Here is a 21,077-nt window from a genome sequence, read left to right on the forward strand (position 1 = left end):
CGATGAAATTGAAATTCAAATGGTGTTAGTTGACTAAAAGCGCAAATTTATTAAAGTCTTCCATAATCTGTGCAGGAAAGAAAGCAGCTATGTTTCTTACCTTTAATATTTCTAGATTTCTGAAAAAAATATTATGTAAGATACAGCATCTTACACGTAAGCAGCTACGTTTCTTGCCTTTAATATATTTAGAATTCCGAAAAAAATTATTACATAAGATACAGCATATTACACGTTCTTAGGATATCATTCTGCCGGTTGAGAGTTTATTTAATAAAATTAAGAGAGTCTATTTATTAAAGTTTAGATTTCTGAAAAAAAATTTTATGTAAGATACAGCATCTTATACGTCCTTAGGATATCATTCTGCCGGTTGAGAGTTTATTTAATAAAATTAAGAGAGTCTATTTATTAAAGTGTACCTATACAACAGGTGGACTTAATGCCACAAGGCATTCTCTGCCAGTCGAACCTTTGGACCAAACTGAGATGGATGTACGGGTGGTGCGATACTGTAAAAGATATATAATATTTAAATGTTTAAAAGGTTATTTAATACACTTACATATAATACTTTAGTGATATCTTTTCGTCGTCAGAAAAATAAGTAAAACACAATCATTCGTTATTAACATACATATATAATAACTAGCTTACTGTGACTCACACTAGACACGAAGAGTTCCATGATGATACCATGCTATTTTATATTTAAAGATTATACATACATAAATATAGTCATGTCTATATTCCTTGTAGGGTAGACAGAGCCAACAGTCTTGAAAAGACTGATAGGCCACGCTCAGCTATTTGGCATAATGATAGAATTGAGATTCAAATAGTGACAGGTTGCTAGATAATCGCCTAAAAAAAATCTCAAGTTTGTAAGCCTTTCCCTTAGTCGCCTTTTACGACATTCATGGGAAAGAGATGGAGTGGTCCTATTCTTTTTTGTACTGGTGCCGGGAACCACACGGCATAAAGATAGGTAATCTGTTGTTATTTCGACAACAGGAATTATCTGTAAACATTGTCCATCCGTCACGGCGTCTGAGATTCTTGGCGACGAACGGACAGCAAAAATATACGGTCGTTTAGGTGCGGAACCCTAATAAAGACTAATGTAAATCTTCTTTCAGATAACCGTATCATGAGGCAGTGATCAAAAATGGATTCACCTGTGTCATCTCAAGACGACCGAGACATCGAAGTGAACGTCGTTTCCGGGGCAAGCAGTCCAGACATCACCTCTTCCCCGACCAGGAAGGACCAGAAGAGTCCCTTCTATGAGCTGAAGAAGGATAGAGAAGAAAAGGCGACGGGAAGCGCGCCGTATACGAGTTTTTCGATTAGTTCTATATTGAACCGAGCGGAGCCGAGAAGGGATAATGTGCTGGAGGCCGCGTTAGTGGCTAATCAATTCGGGAATGCTAATGATGCTATGCTGTCGAGGTCAGTTTTTTTAAAGATATATTCCTTTGTAACGATTTTGACCTTTTAAGATCTCCATGGGTAGATGTGGAGTGGTGTTATTCTTAAGTGCTGGGAACCACACGGCATGTGTTGTGTTTAGTTAGTTTAAATGCTTACATTTCTATGAAAAGACGCTGTAGTTTACTAGTTATGCAGAAATTTCTTGTAAATTCACAAGCAGATGAAGGCCAAGTGAGTGACTTTGAACTGCTTTGTGGCAAGTTCAGTGAAATTAGTAGATTGACCAATAATCTCAATCTCTATGAGTCGGGCACTGGCGGTTAATTACTTAAACCAGCTCCAAAGTGGTGCCTCGTTTGCATTGAATATACCACTTGCACGAATTGGGTAGTAGTTGAACAAGTTTATAATGATCGTGGAAGTATCACCGCAAATATTCTTTAATGTTCGTCCGTCTAACATAATGAAACAGATTTTTTTTTATTTTGCAGACAGTTCAACGATAAAAATAAGAAATTGTGAGGCAATTTTTTATAGATGCTAAGTCTTTACTTGACTTGGAAAGACGCAGCAAAATGATGCTTCTAAATCTACTTATTTTTCTGTATTATTAACAATTTATATTATGCGTAATTAAGAAATAAATAAAACAACCTGAGAATTATTAAAACAGCCCCTGTAAATTGATAGCAATCTGATAAAATTCAAGTGAGCTTGTAGTGTTTGTTGATACTTCACAGCTTGTCTATCTTACCACACAACTTAAAATTTAGCTTACATTCAGGATTACTACTAAAAAGGCTACCTTTAAACCTAGAAAAGTGCTGTTCCCCATAGGATTCGCAGCACACGATTATTTTAACGACTATTAAGCGAGCAACATTTGTTTAGCGACTTGTTCATGCAACTCTCTCGTTTGAACGAGGCACCGGCTGAGTAACTTGTATAATGACCGCGGTAGATCGATGCAATGTATTGTCTACAGATTGGTCGCTTTAAGTGGCGGCTTCCACCCAGCTGAAACCGCTGAATATACTTATAGGATAATGGGAGCATAGTGTTCTAAAAACCATATGCCGTGCGGTTTCTTGTACTTTAGAATAGGACCTCTCCATATCTGGACTGAACATGGGATTCATCCATCTCTATCCCTAGGATGTCGTAAATGATGACTAAGCTTATAAACTTGGGATTCATTTTTTAGGGGATGGACTAGCAACCTGTCACTATTAAAATTTCAATTCCAACTTTGTTGATATTTAAGTACCTACCTACTTGATTGTGTAAGTTTCTACCCACATTACGAGTAGTATACGTGAAAGGGTGAAGGAAAAGGAAGTATTATGCCATCTTGAGTATAAATGCTGTCAGTTCTTAAGGAATGTACCTACGGTAAGTTTGTGTGTTAGAGCTACAAAAATATGAAAATGACAAAAAATAACAAGGGAAAACTAAGACTAGATACTTAATACCTCTATATTTTCGTGAAAACGTATATTAAATCACACACGAAGCCAAAAATCATCAACACCAAAATCCAATTCACCCGACAAAAGGCGGAATAAGCCGAAAACTAACAAACGTAATAAAAACAAAACCCCTACATCTTTTATCCGGTTAATCCACAAGAGGGTACATCATTACCCCATCTAATCAACTCGAGACTTACAAGAAGTAGTTTCCCCTTTTACAGGGTAACCAACGGCCCTTTTATCTGGCAACACAAGGCATAAAGTCCGAGAAATGGGGTAAATCGGCCGGGCTATTTGCCGTCAAATTAGGAAAAATGTCTTGTTTGACACGGCTTCTTGACATTTCCCTAAGTTTCCGCGCAAAGATGAAATGCTATTTTATCTGACTGTGTTATTTCTTGAGTCTTGCTAACGATCAATCGATATTAAGTTGCTTGTTGTAGAATTCTGTTTTTTAAACTGAAATTTATTTAAAAGTCGTATATTTTTTAATTAGCATGCGGCCGTGGTTTCGCTCACGTGTAGATTGTAGCGTATGTTCCGATAGAACTATAAAATTGAAAAGTTTCAGACCACCTAAATTGTTAAAATCAGTAAGGTACATATAGTTTATCTAGCACAAATATTAGAAAATCAATATACCTACTAATTTTAGATTTATAGCTACATTTTTGCTCATCCCTAATCACGACTGTTTTGGGATTCCTATTTCAATTAACCAAACGGAAAACTCAAACGAAAATTTAAAAAAAAAATATACCTAATGTAAACATCTTCCCTTGCCACTTTGTCCCCTTAATTATTTGCAGTGACGGCCGACATTTTGTACACAGTGTAAACGATCTGTCATTGTTCCCGCCCAATCCTGACGTTTAAACTTTTTTCTTGTATTTTTTTTCTAATCTCGTTGTTTATCCGTGTTCCAGCCAGTTTTAAATGGCTAATTAGACGAATTTAAAAGAAAAATAGAGAGCAAGCGGCCTTGTTATTTGGCTTTTAACGAAATTAAAAGAAGGTTTTCTTTTCTTAAATTTCATGGTTTTATTTCGCTAATTAAAGATGCTTGAAGTTTATATCGACAAGATTTTATTCTTAATTAATTCCACGTAAAACATAAATTCCCGTTAAGATAAGATCAATTATATTTAATTTCCGTTAACATAGTAATATATCACTATTTTCTGTTCCGTTAAAAATGAATATATTTTACCTACAACTAGTTGAAAAATAAACTTGTATATAAAAATACACATATCAACCAAAAGTTTGTTATTCTCCTGAATTTTATCTTGTATTCTATATCCGGGCGAAAACTATATAAAGCAGACGTGACTCGGATATCCGGGAGTTATTTACGATGGCCGGGTAAGCCGGGTGGAGGAAAATATAAAGTCACCCCTGTTTAGGGGGTGACTTTATATTTTTATTTGTACTACACACATACACATAATCACGCCTCGTTCCCAGAGGGGTAGGCAGAGACTACATCTTCCTAATTACTACGATCCTTGCATGTTTCATACTCGTCGGTTTCGGGTACTCTTGACCTGACCTTCTCCTAGAACGTATCCAATTTGGCGAGATTTGGCGAAAAGCTGTCAATAGTAACCTTAAAAACGTTTGCCAAGTACCCGTTTCCCTTTAACTGGCAAGCGCCTCCCCGCCGTAATAGCCGACTAAGGATATAAAATAACTCGAACGCGGATTGGATGGTCCAACGGCGCGATCGCACTCTTAATATAAATAATTTAATGCAATGGCGTATGGTACAAGTCGAGAGTTACTAGCGGAATCATTATGTGGACATGTAAATAAACATGTTTGACGGCCTCTGTGGCGCAGCGGTAGTACGCTTGTCTGTGTCACCGGAGGTCCCGGGTTCGAATCCCGGTCAGAGCATGATGAGAAAAGAACTTTCTCTGATTGGCCTGGGTCTTGGATGTTTATCTATATAAGTATTTATTATAAATAAAGTATCGTTGAGTTAGTATCTCGTAACACAAGTCTCGAACTTACTTCGAGGCTAACTCAATCTGTGTAATTTGTCCTGTATTTGTCCTGTATATATTTATGTTTATTTGACGCATACAATGTTTTGACAGATTAATTCTATTGAATTCGTTCCTATTGATTTTATAAATGCGAAAGTTTGTTAGGATGTGTAGATATTTGTAACTCTTTAGCGTAAAAAAGAGTAGTAGGTAAGTCATAACTTACTTAGCCGTCGTTGTAACTTCTTAATCATTTCACACAATATATTAAACATACTATCTACAAAAACAGTTGTTATATGCAAAATTATAATAGCTTAGAACGTAATTTTAACGGCTAAAAGTATAGAAATATCTTATTTTTACATAAATGTAAGTACTTAAAAATGTAGAATAGCTAATTGCCATTATACCTCTCTCTGCAAATCGAATCTTTGGACTAAACACTTCTTCTTCCTTTGGCGTTAGTCCTGGTTACATCCTCACCTCTCTAGAATGGAGCCCGGGGCGCGTCTTTTTAACCATACAAAATGTATAAGATTAGATTCCAGAGAATCATTTTGAAAGCCTTCCATCTGACCTCCGCAATCTTAGCAGGTTATCTTAGGACCAAACTAATTGACCAAAAAAGTTCCTTAGACGCTCAAGTTTTTTAATAAACGTCAGTAACTTTTATTTCTTTAACAAATAATACAATGATCGTTAAACTTTTCCAGATTAAAGTAGTCATCCTACAATAATATCGAATGAGCTCTTATATTTGTAAAATTAAATGTCCGCTAAAAAAATTGGCCTATCAGTCTTTTCAAGACTGTTTCAAGGGTACCTATGTATGTATGTTTGTAAATGTCCGCTAAACGTTCCTAACTTGCATCTTCTTCTAAGTAAGCACATTTGAGGTCTATGTGCGTCTTAAGTTAGGGGAAGCGCTTACCTACTTATGGGTTTAGCCTTGATATAAGGGCGTCAGATTTTTAAGGAATGTTTGTTTAGGGGAAGCCCCTTGGAATTTAAAAGCCTGGGGTGGCCGGGTCTAACTTTACGGCCGGGGAAAGATTTATTGAAATTGAAAAAGAACGATATTGTAGGTACCTATATGAAGACGACATCTTTATTTTTTTTGATGGTTTATTTAAGACACTTTCAAAAAGGAGGTTTCATAATTAGTTTCCCTTTTAATATGAAACAGCTTAGTTTTTATGATAGTCTAAAAAAAAAATCTTTGTTACGATAATCGTAGTTCATAGAAAAATGGAAGCTTTATTTAAATCTAACAGAGAGTTTCAATAAAATTTAAAAATATTTAACACAAGTTCTAAATAAGTAAATTTCTAATCAACAGGTTCAATATCTCATTATTTTTACCTATATAGTTATTAAAGTATCTTTAATAACCGTTTCTGAATAAGGAATATTAGCTTAGCTTAGAACTATAGGAACGTGTAAACATTTCCTAAGGACTTTAAACATCCAGGTAACCTAAAATACCCAATAACACTGTCTACAGTGAAAATGAAAATCCAGCAACATTGAGATTAAATCTTTGTGTTAGCGTCGACAACACTTCCTTTTGTTGTTAAGTGCTATCAAGGAGCTCTGAATAGTCTCAACTATCTTACTCAACCTAGAAAACTACAATGGGAATACCGAGATGCTTTTAAATGTATCTCAGACCCTATCTGAACTAACAAAAGGCTCCCGTGTCGCTTGCACGGACAACGGATACAAGTAAACACTTTAAACCATAAAAGAAAGTACAAACGCCATTATTAGCAACAACGGAAAAGTGTTGGGCGACGCGCCGTGCTAAAAAGAGTATGAAACGGCGGCGCATCGATTTTTATACCCTCGGCGGGGGGCGGGGTTACAGACACAGCCAATCAGAGCGCGGTGAGCCGCCCAATCACAAGTTGTTCTGCCTTAACGTGTAATGGAATTTGAGCTTCGAACTTCAGCCGGATTAAGAATCAATGCAGATTGGTATTTTTTTAACTTTAGAATTGATTTTTATTAGTTGGAAGGTAATTAGCGTTTTTTAAAAGGGTTCTCGAGTCAAGTTTCTGCGCCCTGAGGGATGATACGGGGTTACAAAGAGTTTTACAGATTGTGTGTTTAAGTTTTTATGTGGGGAGCTCGGTTGGATAATGGCTATTCAGTCTGAGGGCCTTTATGTTGAATACGTTATCTTATACTCAATTTCTGATGGTTACAATGAGTTGGTTCAATAAAAGGGAACCTCCGTTTTTGGCTTCAGGGTTTGATTATTGTGTAGTAAGCCACGTGGTAGGATATTAAGGATTTTCTTTTTATGAGTTTGTACGAAATCTGTACGAATTTTAGTAATTTGAACATTGATGTAATTAATTTTAAAGTCGATTGTTTTATATGTTGAATAATAAATTACTAATGAGCTGTGGTTCCCGGCACCAATTGATACAAAAAAGAATAGGACCACTCCATCTCTTTCGCATGGATGTTGTAAAAGGCGACTAAGGGATAGGCTTACAAACTTGGGATTCTTTTTTAGGCGATGGGCTAGCAACCAGTCACTTTTTGAATCTCAATTCTATCATTAAGCCAAATAGCTGAGCGTAGCCATTCAGTCATTTCAAGACTGTTGGCTCTGTCTACCCCGCAAGGGATATAGACGTGCCTATATGTATGTATGTAGTGAAGAACTCATATCTCAATTGGGACCACAAAACCAACATTTCTTAAAACAAGCGATACTTGTAAACATAGTCGGAAAAAGTTTCAGGAATGCAAACAATAAGCAACAATTCTCTATTAGTTTGCCTCCCGGCGCCGCTCACCGTGGAATATTGGCGATAAAAGCGATTGTTACTTCTAGAATCGATACAGAATAAAACTCCGCGAGCTGCAATATAGGTATGTCGAGGGTTGGGAACTAGTCGATGATTTTTATCGATTTTTTATATGAAATATCGATAAAAATTATAATTTGTGGGGGAGCATTTTTAAATAAGTACCTAAGTCATTAGCAGGAAGCAAATAATAGTAGCTTATAAATAAAAATTAAGTCTTTAAGGTATGATTAATCAATCTGATTAAAATCATACCTTCTGTAGTAGGTACTTAATTATTGTCGTTCCTCATAGTATCATAAGTACATAAACAAAGCCACGTGTGATAACTAGTGTCAAAAATACATTTTATAATGAACTAGCTGTGCCCGCGACTACGTCCGCGTGGACTAGTTATTTTGGGTATCATTGAAGCTGAATAATATTCCCCGTATTTTCACATTTTCCATTATTTCTTCGCTCCAAAAGTTGTACAGTGATGTTATATAGTCTTAAGCCTTCCTCGATAACTGGTTTATTCAAAACAAAAAGAATTTTTCAATTCGAACCAGTAATTTCTGATATTAGCGCGTTCAAACAAACAAACAAACTCTTCAGCTTTATAATATTAGTATAGATGAATAAAGCAAATAACAATCTCGTAGACGTTTCGTAGCTCCGCGTAACTTCAATGCTCGTAGCATTCGTAGACAGTCTACGACGGGTCGTAGTCGGTCGTCTACGCGTAGAGTTATGGCATAATAGACACGGTAGGTACTTAGATTTAATTGATGTGTGGATTAGATAGTGTGATGTGCATCGATATAATGTACTAACTGTTTCCTGCGGCTTTGCTTGCACTTTGAGATTTCGAGGTAAAACTTTTTGACATACATACATATAATCACGTCTATCGCAAGGAGCGGGGTAGACGGAGTCAACCGTCTTGAAAAGACTGATAGACCACATTCAACTGTTGGGCTTTTTAAGGCTGAAGTAAAAGTCTTAATTTGAATACTATTTACAAACAAAAAAAAAAATTTTTTTTTTGCAATGCGACCTATTGTTGAAAGAACTCGCCCATGAATTCTACATTGTGGCCTAATAAAGATCGTATGCTCTCCCTAAGTTTGTGTATTTAATGTTTAAATACATTTAACTTCTCGAGGTGTAAGTCATAGCCTAATTTTCGATGAAATTTCCACTGGAAATTTCAGTTTGATGCGACTCGGGCAACTTGTAAAAGTGACGATAAAAAGTATCGATACTCGTCCCAACACTAGTCGCTCCCAAGAGCGTAGTGCCGCAATCCCCTTTGTTCAATCGATATTTATACGTCGATAGCGAGTAAGCGAGAAAGCTTGTTCTCGATAACTAGCAAGTATTTTACCCAAGTATTTTGCCTCATTCGCTAAAGTGATTTATCACTTTTTGTTCAGCTAGATTGTTTGTATTGATTTAAAGGGAAAGTTATCTATTGACGATTGTTGGAATTGAATGGTAGTGAGATTTACATGCTTTCTTCAACTTTGTGAACTTATGTATTTTCTTTGGAATGCAACAAAGTGATATTTGCAAATTGTTCAAACTATATTCGATTTTCATTTTCGATTTCAGTTGTAAATTATTGTTGGAAGAACAGCTTTTTAATATTTATCATACATACATAAAATCGCGTCTATATCTCATGCGGGGTAGATAGAGCCAACAGTCTTGAAAAGACTGACAGGCCACATTCAGCTGTTTGGCTTAATGATAGAATTGAGATTCAAATCGTGGCAGGTTGCTAGCCCATCGCCTGTCTTCTTTTCCCTTGATTGACTTTTACAATTTTCACAGGAAGAGAAGCAGCTGGCACTCACTATGTTTTCTTTTTGCTACCAGACCAACATGCAACCTTGCACAAAATGAATGTTCCCCTATTCCTTTACTCGCCTTTAACTACATCCCTGGTAAAGAGATGTTTTGGTCCTAATCTTTAATGCCGTGAACCACACGACAATTTATAATAATATGTTTGTTTGTAATATCTTTATTGCATAGAAATTAACACAGTAACAAGAAAATAGTAAGTACATAGTTATAAATGGGCATGATGAGAAAATAACTTTCTCTAAATGGCCTGAGTCTTGGATGTTTATCTATATAAGTATTTATTATAAAATATAGTATCGTTGAGTTAGTATCTCGTAACACAAGTTTCGAACTTACTTCGAGGCTAACTCAATCTGTGTAATTTGTCCTGTATTTATTTATTATTATAAAAGAAAAAAATCACGTTTGTGACGTTTGTTTTTTTTTAATACATACATACATATAAGCACGTCTATATCCCTTGCAGGGTAGACAGAGCTAACAGTCTTGAAAAGACTGAATGGCCACATTCAGCTATTTGGCTTAATGATAGAATTGAGATTCAAATAGTTGCTAGCCCATCGCCTAAAAAAGAATCCTAAGTTTGTAAGCCTATCCCTTAGTCGCCTTTTACGACATCGATGGGAAAGAGATGGAGTGGTCCTATTCTTTTTTTTAGGTGCCGGGAACCACACGGCACCTTATATTAATAATGATTGTATTTGCAGGCTGGGCCTCATCTCGCAATGGAGCGCCCTGGCCGGCAGGTACGGAGGCCTGGTGCCTGCGCCCTGGTATTGGCAGAGGCCTCACGAGAGGACCACCCCACCTAGAGGTGATTATCTATACTAATATTATAAAGCTGAAGAGTTTGTTTGTTTGTTTGTTTGAACGCGCTAATCTCAGGAACTACTGGTTCGAATTGAAAAATTCTTTTTGCGTTGAATAGACCATTTATCGAGAAAGGCTTTAGGCTATATAACGCTGCAACTTTTAGGTGCGAAGAAGTTGAAGAAGAAGAAAATTTTATTCATCCTTCAATGATGCTTCAAGGGCATCCTTCAAGGGCTTCAATGATGCCTAAAATAACTATTCCACTCGGACGAAGTCGCGGGCACAGCTAGTTATTATCATATAAGTATATCAAGTAACAAATTAACGCCAAGAGAAAAAAGAATCTAAATATAAAGTATTTTTTTTCTAAATAAAGGTCTAATTAAAAATTCCTGTAGGTATTGTACATATAATCACGTCTATATCCTATGCGGGTTAGACAGAGCCAATAATCTTGAAAAGACATACATACATATAGTCACTTCTCACGAAGTCTAAAAGGCTGTATGGCTTTAAAGTGGAATAGAGTTTTTCCAATAGTGATACGATGCTAGGTCCCAACCCCAAGTTTTTATAGGCACTCCTTTAATTGATTTGCACGACATCCATGGAATATTAAGTTGTCCTTTTCATAAATGCCGGGGACCACACGGCATAAATAATAAGGTATATACCGACCAATCTATATTAATATTATAGAGCTGAAGAGTTTGTTTGTTTGAACGCGCTAATCTCAGGAACTACGGGTTCGAATTGAAAAATTCTTTTTGCGTTAAATAGACCACCGTTTTTAATAGAAACGGTTAATGGATTTTAACAAGTTTGAAACATTATTATCAAATTGGATACGTTCCAGCAAAAGGTCAGGTCAAGAGTACCTAAAACCGACGAGCTTGCATTGATTAAGTTAGTCAGTCGTCTATTGATGCATTTTCAATTATCATTAACGGATAGTACTGCATTATTCTGGTTAGAAATTTGACAGAGCCGACGAATCAATCTTAATTTTATCTATTCAAATTAGAAATTAGAGTTGGGAATATTAATTATAATAATCGAATGGTTCATCCGGGTGATTCCCGGCACCAGTACAAAAAAGAATAGGACCACTCCATCTCTCTTCCATGGATGACCACTAAAGGATAGGCTTACAAACTCGGGATTATTTTTTAGGCGAAGGGCTAGCAACCTGATTTGAATCTCAATTCTATCATTAAGCCAAATAGCTGAGCGTGGCCTATCAGTCTTTTTAAGACTGTTAGGTCTGTCTACCCCACAAGGGATATAGACGTAACCATATGTCGATTTCGTGGTTTCCTTTGCTTAAATCTTTCTTAATCCATACATATCTACAAATAATAAAATAGTAACTGATAGATCTGTACTTAAATGATATTGCCGAAAAATCGATATGGGGGAACTATGTAAGATCAGCAAAAGCCAAAAGTGTGAACTTATTGACGTCACATAACTTAAATCTAATTATAACTTCTACCGCTTCCAAAGCGCATGTGTAGAAGAAGCTGCGGAACAAACTACACTGCAGCATCTTCATCGGGCGTCAATTTACAAATATAGGTCTCTTAAACTCTAAATCCTGGACGAATGAAGCTGCGGGCAACAGCTTGTACCTACATATCTAAAATTCGAGCAAAAATCGGTGTGAATCCAATGGTTCATCGATTTTGTGAGTCGATAAGCTGACACCTGCTTAATCCGAGAACGAAATCACGACTGAAACTCGAAACAAGCTGACGAATCGATTAGCTAACTCGGTTCGGTGTAGCTTTGTTAGGGTTGCCACATCCTAAAAGTGAAAATAAGGTACCCGAGTCGAATATGGCCACCTTAAGGTTTAGAGTAATTTTTTTTAATGATTATGCGATAAAGGCCTGACTTTGCATATTTTCCTAAAAACCTTATCTATTTAGCTTTCATAACATAGAAAAAAAATTGCTAAATTATTGATCATTTCTATATAATATTCATTTTTTTAAAAAGGGGTAAATTGGCCATATTTCCGACCGTGTATGTAAATATGCCCACGGTGTGGCCATATTTACAGTATGGATAATTTTGTTATGAAATAAAATAAAATAATTTGTAAATTTCAAGTATTTTTATTAAACCAGTCCAGATATGTATTATCTTACGTTTAATAATCAAAAATCGTATAGGTACGAGTACTCTCTATAAAATATTTTAAGTCAAATCTAGCGAAAAACAACAATATTTAAATTTCTGTGCTAAATGTATTGGCTCAGCCTGAGATCCATTTAATACCTATCTAAACTTATTCTAACATCAGTCTCTGACTTCAGTTCACAAAAATTAAAACAAAACACTTAAGAATTACTTGTCTTATTAATTAGATAAATTGGCTTGCTCTGAGATCAACTTAATTGTCAATAACAATAACAATAGAAGACTAAATCTGTGAGACATTAACTTCAAATCACATAAATTCTAAAGAGTGATAACTTAAATCTAGAGACAACATGCATGTGCATTAGACAATGCACAAAAGATACTTGAACGATCAATAAAGATACTTGAGTATCTTGGTTTTAATCATCATAACATTGGGGACATATAAAATTTTCTGTATCTTCGGCAGACAAACCAACGCACTCTTCATGGACATAGGAACCACATTTAAAACAAGATCGCATGTCAGCAACTCTATCTTGATCACAAACGAAGCAATACCAAGACTCACCAAGTTTTCTAGCTTTTCCTTTACCACTTTTCGGTTTTGAAGGAATCTTGTTTGATGAGGCTCTATTCCTTTTTGAAGGATCTTGTTTTCTTTTTGGTAAAGTAATGTTGGATGGTCCAGGAATATCATTCTTTTTTTGAGAGGCAGCTGAGCATGACTTTGATGTACTTTTCTTCTTTTTTGAAGTTTTATTCGATGACCCTGGCAAAGTGTTTCTTTTCTGAGAAGCTGCTCCGGACGGACCTGGCAATTTTTTTTGTACAAAAGTTGCTTTCGTTAGTTCTTGAGCCAGACTATTAATGGCTTTTGCCCTCGGAGCAGTCTTTGGGCTAGATGTTGTCTTTACCGGAGTTTTTAACATAGCACTGAAAGATTCATATGATTCATTAAGTAAATCCGAAACTGCCTTTACAGCTTCTATGTTCTGGCTGTTCTGTTTCAAGCTTGCTAATGGGACGTCATCGTCGCTATCGTCACCTTCAGTACGAATATTTTCACCGAGCTTAAGTTGATCATTTCTCGAAGGTGAAGAAGGTGCAGTAGCTATGTTATTATTGTCTTGTGACAAGGCACGTACTGGTGATTTAGCATTGGTGCCAGAGTGACCACTTTGAACTGGAGTGTAACGATCACCGCTGATGTTCAAATTAGGATGAGAACAAGCTAAAATACTTTCACTGTCAACACTTGAATCAGTAATATCATTAGGATCTTCATTTTCGTTTTGTCCAGTATTAGATTCAGTTATTGTGGGATCGTATGTTGGGATACTTGGAGCATACGCTTCTTCGGGAATCTTTTGCGGATCAAATGGAAAAATCCCAGTAGCCTCGAAACCAGCTCTGATATTTGCCGGCGTTGCAGCCTTGTCCCACACCTTTGAAAATATAATTCCAAATCTTTGTTTCGTTATTTTACGATCCTGGTTGATAGACCAGTACCTCAGAACCTCCTCATCCCAATAATACTCATACGAATGAAAAACCGATTTGTCCATCGGCTGCAGCTCATGTGTTGTGTTGCTGGGAAGACAGAAAAGTTTTATATTGAATTTCTCTGCAACTTCAACTATGGTATAGTCCAGATGGCATTTAGCACCGTCAAAGATAAGAACACAAGGTCCTGATAGTTTAAATTTGGCGAAGTGGTGTAACCAGTTCACGAACGTTTCAGTATTCATACTGCCTTTGGGAGTCATTTGAGCTATTGACCCTGTAGGTAAAGAATCAATCCATTCAGGTTTCATTCTTTTGCCCTTGAACAAAATCATTGGGGGGATAGCGTGGCCTAAAGCGCTGCCACATGAGACTACAGTCACATTTTCACCATGTTCCGGCGCCACTAGGTGTACTCTTTTTGTTCCACGTTCCGCTAAAACTTGTGGTGCTTTATGTAAATTAAGCTGACAGCCTTTCTCATCGACATTGAAAATTCTCTCAGGTTTATTCAAAACGTCGTTTTCTTCCATAGTCTTTTTTAATTTGGCAAAATAGTCAGCAACTACGACTTTATTCAGCTTTGCGGCGCGTGCCGGGTTCAGATTTTGAGATTTTCTTCTACTGATATTTTTATGTCGATTTAGAAAACCTCTTAGCCAATCTCGTCCAACCATTAAGCCTCGACTCGATACTGAAACATTGTTTTGAATGCAAAACGTCTTGACACAAGTGCGTAGTACCCGTTGTGTTAGCGGATACCCCACATGGCATAAACGGATAATACGGGAAGCCAAATCTCTCTCTTGTGCTTCGTTTAAAAGCGGCTTTCTGCCTAAAGTAGACTTCGTAGTCTTTTTCTCTAATAAATAACGTCTTAACGTGCGCCTTGGGATGTTATAGTTTTTGGCAGCCGTGTATATCTTCACACCACGTTTGACAGCGGCAATTGCTCGTTTCATGTCATCTTCTGACCAATTACTCCGAATACCTTTACTTTTGTATCGCGGCATATCTAAAAAAGAAAATGTTACTAAGAATGAAAAAAATCATACATGCAATATGGCCAGTTGCTGGTTATATTTTCAGTCATAGGATTTTTATGCTTAACCTCACTCTGACCAAAAACACATGGATACTTTCATAAATGACAAAGAAAATATCGAAATACGATAACTGTGCCACCTGACAACGTGAATAAATATGCACTAAATCGAAAAACTAAAGAAATATAGCAAAAAACTTACTTGCGATTTTTAAGAGCAGCGATGCACCTTTCCACTGTGATGCCCGTTGAGCGACTGTGGAGAGGGTGGGGCGCCCTGCGGGTGCGCCGTTCAAATACGACCTTGGGCCACCAACATGGCGCGCAACGATCAGATTCTAACTATGTTTCGTATTTGTAATATTAGGATGTGGCCATATTTTTCGGCTGGCCATATTCGACACAGGTACCTTATTTTTTTTTAAATAATCTTGTATTTATCTAATTGAATATATTTAAAGGTCAACCGAAATATATTGGGTTAATTCAGTTGGAAACACAAGCGAATTTTATATAGAAATGGAATGAGTTTAAAAAATTAACCTCGACCTTATTTTTCACGAGAGCCATGCAGCGGCCAAGCTAAGTTTTCCCTGACCGTGAGAGGATCGCTTAGCTCTCAAACTAATATACATAACTCAGAAAATAATTATTGGTACTTACATGGGCGAGGTAAGATTTGAACCACATGCATAAGTTACGCATTTTAGCCCCCCTAACCTTAACCGTTCGACCACTGAGTTCTTGACAAAATATTTTCAGCTTTACATACAATATCATCCATTCATCCATCACGTCTATATCCCTTGCGGTGTAGACAAAGCCAGCAGTCTTGAAAGACTGACAGGCCGCGTTCAGCTGTAGGCTTATTGAGATTCAAATAGTGACAGATTACTAACCCATCTAAGATTAAAAGTATGTATTTATACACCCTACATAATAATTATGAAATCAACAGCCCTAAGGAATCCGTACATGTGCGTAATCTGTTGTTGCGGTGTCATCGGTCCGTCTTGTTCCATTTTATAATGTGCAGGGAACCGTGACACGAATCGATACCTCCGCAATCGATTAATATAGAGTTACAACGAGTACGAAAGGAGTTAAGTATTGTGGCAAGCGAAAAGATCAGTCTCTGCCTATCTCTTCTGTAAAGAGGCGATATTTTATACGATTACTTTATCATAGACAATAGAGTGATATCCGTCATTTCATCGCCGACTATTATTATATGCTTATTGCCATTTTGTGTTAAATAAGGTGTCGGGCATTATACATTTCTTCGGCCTCTTAACCCCGGGTGCACCCTTACCTCTGGAGAGTTTCTTAGGTACACCTGGGGCACTATTTTGTAACCTGATTAATATGAGAAAGAATAATGCAGTTAAGGCATTAGCAAAGGCTCACCCGCTCCAATTTTGTAATTATAATGGAAACTATTTAAAAAGCCGTGAGACTAAAGGAACTATCATCAAGCTGTGTAAAAATCTAAATTTTGTCATAAAAACTTCCATAATTATAGCTAAAAACAATAAAGTCTAGTAACAACCATCTACCGTCTTCATTACGCAAAACACATAAGAGAGCAACCTCACGAAACAGCATCAAAAAGAAAGCATTATTCGCATCACTACAAACACAAACAAGCAATCGCCATCACGTCTCCGCTCAACCCCACTCCAACTTTAATTTTCCAAAACCCATCGTGGAAACAATGCCTCGGATTTCACGCGGGCCAAACCGACCGAACAATGCTTTCTGCTATTTCTACCATTCTACACACGTACTATAAGCTAGCAACACTGAAACGTCAAAACTACCTTCGTCCCGCTTGCACTCGTTTCTTCGCGCCAAAAACGTTGCTGTGACGCGTTCGGTAACATGTGCGGTTTAATTTTCGAATGCATTTTCAGATTTAGATTTATGGCTTGTTGTTCTTTTTTAAATAAGTGATTGACTTTCATCACTGTTCTGTGTATGTCATTTATGCTGTATTCACACATTCGTGCAATTTTGTCACATGGTTTTATATTACGGGGTTACTAAATATTTTATTTTTACTCATCGTCACATACTAATTTTAATTACTTATTATTATGAAAAAAGAAAAATGAATATTACGCGTACATTAAATAAAATTGGAATTTTATTTTGTTTCTATTTTTAATTGTTCCCAGGGTTAACCCAGACCGCTAAAGAAAAATACACAATTATGATAGATGCCAAACTTTAGCAAAATTCATTCGGTAGTAAGGTAGGCTGTATGAGGTAGTTAAATGTTCCTGGTGATGAATAATAAATTAAATTATATCCATTAGCCACTAATAATAATCCATTACTCGTATATTCAGAACCAATACTAGTTCATAACTATGAAATACACCGTCTAATGCCGTAATATTACGCAATACAGCGGTAAAATCACGCAAACTTATAAAGTACTTATCTACTAAGCGTTTGTGTAAACAGCTACCGTCCAGTAACAAAGGATTATGCGGAATGGCTTCTAAAATCAATCAGAACACTGCCCAGTTATAAAGGTATTTGAACTTGCACTAAGTCCTTGCAACTATGAGGTCTATTTACATCGGTAGACTTATCAGTGCATAAGCTGAAATAAAGTGCAAATGAATTTAGACTTAATGCCATTATGATTAAGTTAAAAGTAGGTTAATTTGAGTATGATTGTAGTGATTCATGTAGGTATCATGAATCGGCTTCAAGTTTAATTGTAAAATTTCAATTTAAATAAATATACGAGTAGAACACTGTCACTTGTGTGATTTTTGTTTCATATTTTTCGAAAAGTTTAGAGCTTATTTAGGAATTTTTGATATAGAAGGCATAAAAAAATCAATGAAAAATATATATTTATTTATTTATTCTTTATTGTAACAATTGCAATTTGTAAAGTACAATAGGCGGACTTAATGCTAATTGCATTAAGTATCTAACAGTCTACCATTGGGTTAAGCAGAGAACCTTTGTGTGGGTGTGATAATAAAAATGTATAATAAACATACTTCCTATACCATTTATACTATAAACCTATACTTAATATATATATATATATATATATATATATACCTATAACCTACACTACACATACGATATAATAACAATTGATTGGCGTTCGGATACCCGTAGTCCGGAAATACGAGGTAATGAGGTACACATGTCTCCCTTACCGTCTAAATCGTCTTAAATTTTGACAAATAGATGAAATCTTTCCTCAATTAGCCATGAAAACATTACACTCTTGTTTTGAAGCAGTCAAAATAACCGTTAAATTGCCTAATCACGGGCGCTAAGTAGGTTTAAACGGATTTCTTTTGTAATTGGATCTAAACTGGATAGTTCCGTTTGTACGAAGCTGTAATCCTTAATTTGCTTTGGTCTATTGAGTTAACAAGGTTCTGACCTTATTAGGTACTGGTTGGTATATTTGTGAATGTCAGTATACTTCGCTCTTGTGCAATGGAAATTTCCAAAAAAGTAGCCTGTGTTACCCTTAAAGTTTTTGTCTATCGTTTTGTCAAAAATCATCAAAATCGGTACAGAAGTTATTTGTTACAAGCAAAAATACAAATCAACGTGGTTGGGTAGGTGATGAAGCCTGGGGTAGCAATTACCAAAATTATTTTTACAGAATACAAATATATTCCCATAAACAGAAACAGAAAATTAAAGGTCCCATATTAATATAACTCCATAATAACTCGTTCAAAACACCATTGTAGCGAGGGTCGCGCATTACTCTCAATAGCGCCCATTATACGTAACCCACGGTTATTAAATCCGCCCAATTATGGGCTGAAAGCATCGCACTTATAAAGAAAAATCTTGTTACAGAGGACTCCACGACCAACGAGGAGGGTTCCGCGGGAGGGTCCCCCCGCCCACGCTCCCCCCCGCGAGCGCAGACCCCGCCGTCGCCCTCCCGCTCCTCCCCGCGCTCCCCCCGCCTCCACCCCGCCTTGTACCCCCAACAACAAGACCCCCAGGACTCCGACCCGGACGTCGACGAAAGCGACGACTTCGATAAAGACGAAAAACGGGACCCCAACGCGAGTTTAGGCAAACGAAAGAAAAAAACCAGAACCGTTTTTTCCCGCTCACAAGTTTTCCAACTGGAATCCACCTTCGACATGAAGCGGTACCTCAGTAGCTCCGAACGCGCCGGCCTGGCCGCTAGTCTGCATTTAACTGAAACGCAAGTCAAAATTTGGTTTCAGAACAGACGCAATAAATGGAAGAGACAGTTGGCGGCGGAGCTGGAGGCGGCTAATATGGCGCACGCCGCCCAACGGTTGGTGCGCGTCCCGATTTTGTACCACGAATCTAGACCGACTTCAATGCCGCATACGCCTTTGCCAATGCATCCTCAATTTTCGAACGAACCGGGGGTGTACTTCCCCCCTCAAGCGCCACAGCAGCTGCAGCCGCTGCCGTCGTCGCCAGTAACGTCTAGAGCACCGCTTTCAAGCTTAGTGTAGTGTTCGCTTGATTCCGCACGCAGGACTGACAGTGCGGATGGCCAAATGTTTTGAATTAAGAACGCCGAATCGTTCAGTGCAAATTCTGATATCCAAACAGTCCCAGTGAAAAACGGAACGGAATGGAACGTTTTGTGAAAGGACTAGTCAAGTGTCAAAGCCAAAAATCGTTCAAAAATTGTTAGCTATTATTGTATTGTATAGATACGTTTTAAGCCTGTAATAAGCTAGCTAATGTTAGTATTTTTAACTTGTAGAATGTAACTACAGAATAATCGAGATTTAAATAAATTGTAACGTACAAAAAATCCATGTTGTAAATATGATGTGTAAATAAAATATTTTAAAATTCTGTATTTATCTGCGATAAGGCTAGTTAATTTTGTATATAATATACGGATAAAGGACTGAATATGCTTCTATTAATCTGTTTTATACTTAAATCAATAGAATTCACTTTTTAAAACAAAACAGAAAATTTTAAGAATCAAAAGTTATTTACAATCCGCAAATCGAATGAATTGATATCGAAATAATTCACAGGTTTTATGTTTGCGGGTTGTATCAATGTCTGTCAAAATGTTGTAAATATATACTTATTATTTCACACGAAATCATTATTTATTTAAAATAATCCGAAAGTTTCATTAATGATGTCATGGTCCGGTTTTGATAAAGCATAAGTTAAAAATACTCAGAATTTAATATTATTGAATCATTATTTTCGATATTTGTTTTCGTGTGCCATTCTAAAATATTCTGACTCTCGCAATTTTAACATCAGGGGTGTTATTTCACGAAACAGTTTGCTGTCAAAAGAATTAAAAATAATATTTCCGAGCTCTTCTATTTTAAATAAAAGGTGTTCCTTAAAAAATAGAATGAATTTATCTTTTCGAAACAAACACGAAGCGTATTTAAGTATTCAAGAAAACGCAAAATGAAAAAATAGCGCTCCTAAAATAAAATAACTTATCAAATGTGTTGCCATGCTTCTATGTAATTTTGTACTATTACTAGCATAAATAATTAAATAATGCTTAATTCTAAATATCGATGTTATTTATTGATAGTAGTTGAGATCTTCGTCAAATTGCATTGTAACAATAATTATATTATTATATGCTGAAGAGAAATGGGGATTAAAACGAAATATGCAATATTTTACATGTTTTATTTACCTCTTCTAAAATATCTACTAAATGTGCAAAATGAACACTAGGGTAGGTGAGTATTTAAATTGGACAATTTGCGACTAAAGACAAAGTTAGTTTGGACAATAAACTGAGTCAATATTTTTTGTTAGTTTTAAAGGTAATTACAAAACTTTGCTTGAAACTCGTTAAAAACCGTGCTTATTTAGATTATTTTATGTAACAACGAATTTCGAAGCCTATGAGATAAAATAATTAGAGTGAAAAACCTTCCTGTGTATAAGGTTGTATATAGAATATTTCAAAAATTTTTTGGTAATTTGAATCAACCGACTGGAA

At 36.4% G+C, this 21,077-nt stretch overlaps 1 protein-coding gene across 1 annotated transcript; it reads left to right on the plus strand.

Annotated features, from left to right (window-relative positions):
* Positions 1-1,168: 1,168 nt before the first annotated feature.
* Positions 1,169-19,584, plus strand: LOC106133014 (homeobox protein HMX3-like). The gene is made up of 3 exons (XM_060951089.1): positions 1,169-1,452; positions 10,284-10,390; positions 18,941-19,584. The coding sequence occupies exons 1-3, from the start codon at positions 1,169-1,171 to the stop codon at positions 19,582-19,584; spliced, it is 1,035 nt and encodes a 344-aa protein (XP_060807072.1).
* Positions 19,585-21,077: the final 1,493 nt, after the last annotated feature.

Source organism: Amyelois transitella, chromosome 23 (assembly GCF_032362555.1).
Source record: "Amyelois transitella isolate CPQ chromosome 23, ilAmyTran1.1, whole genome shotgun sequence".
Taxonomy (NCBI): Eukaryota; Metazoa; Arthropoda; class Insecta; order Lepidoptera; family Pyralidae; genus Amyelois; species Amyelois transitella.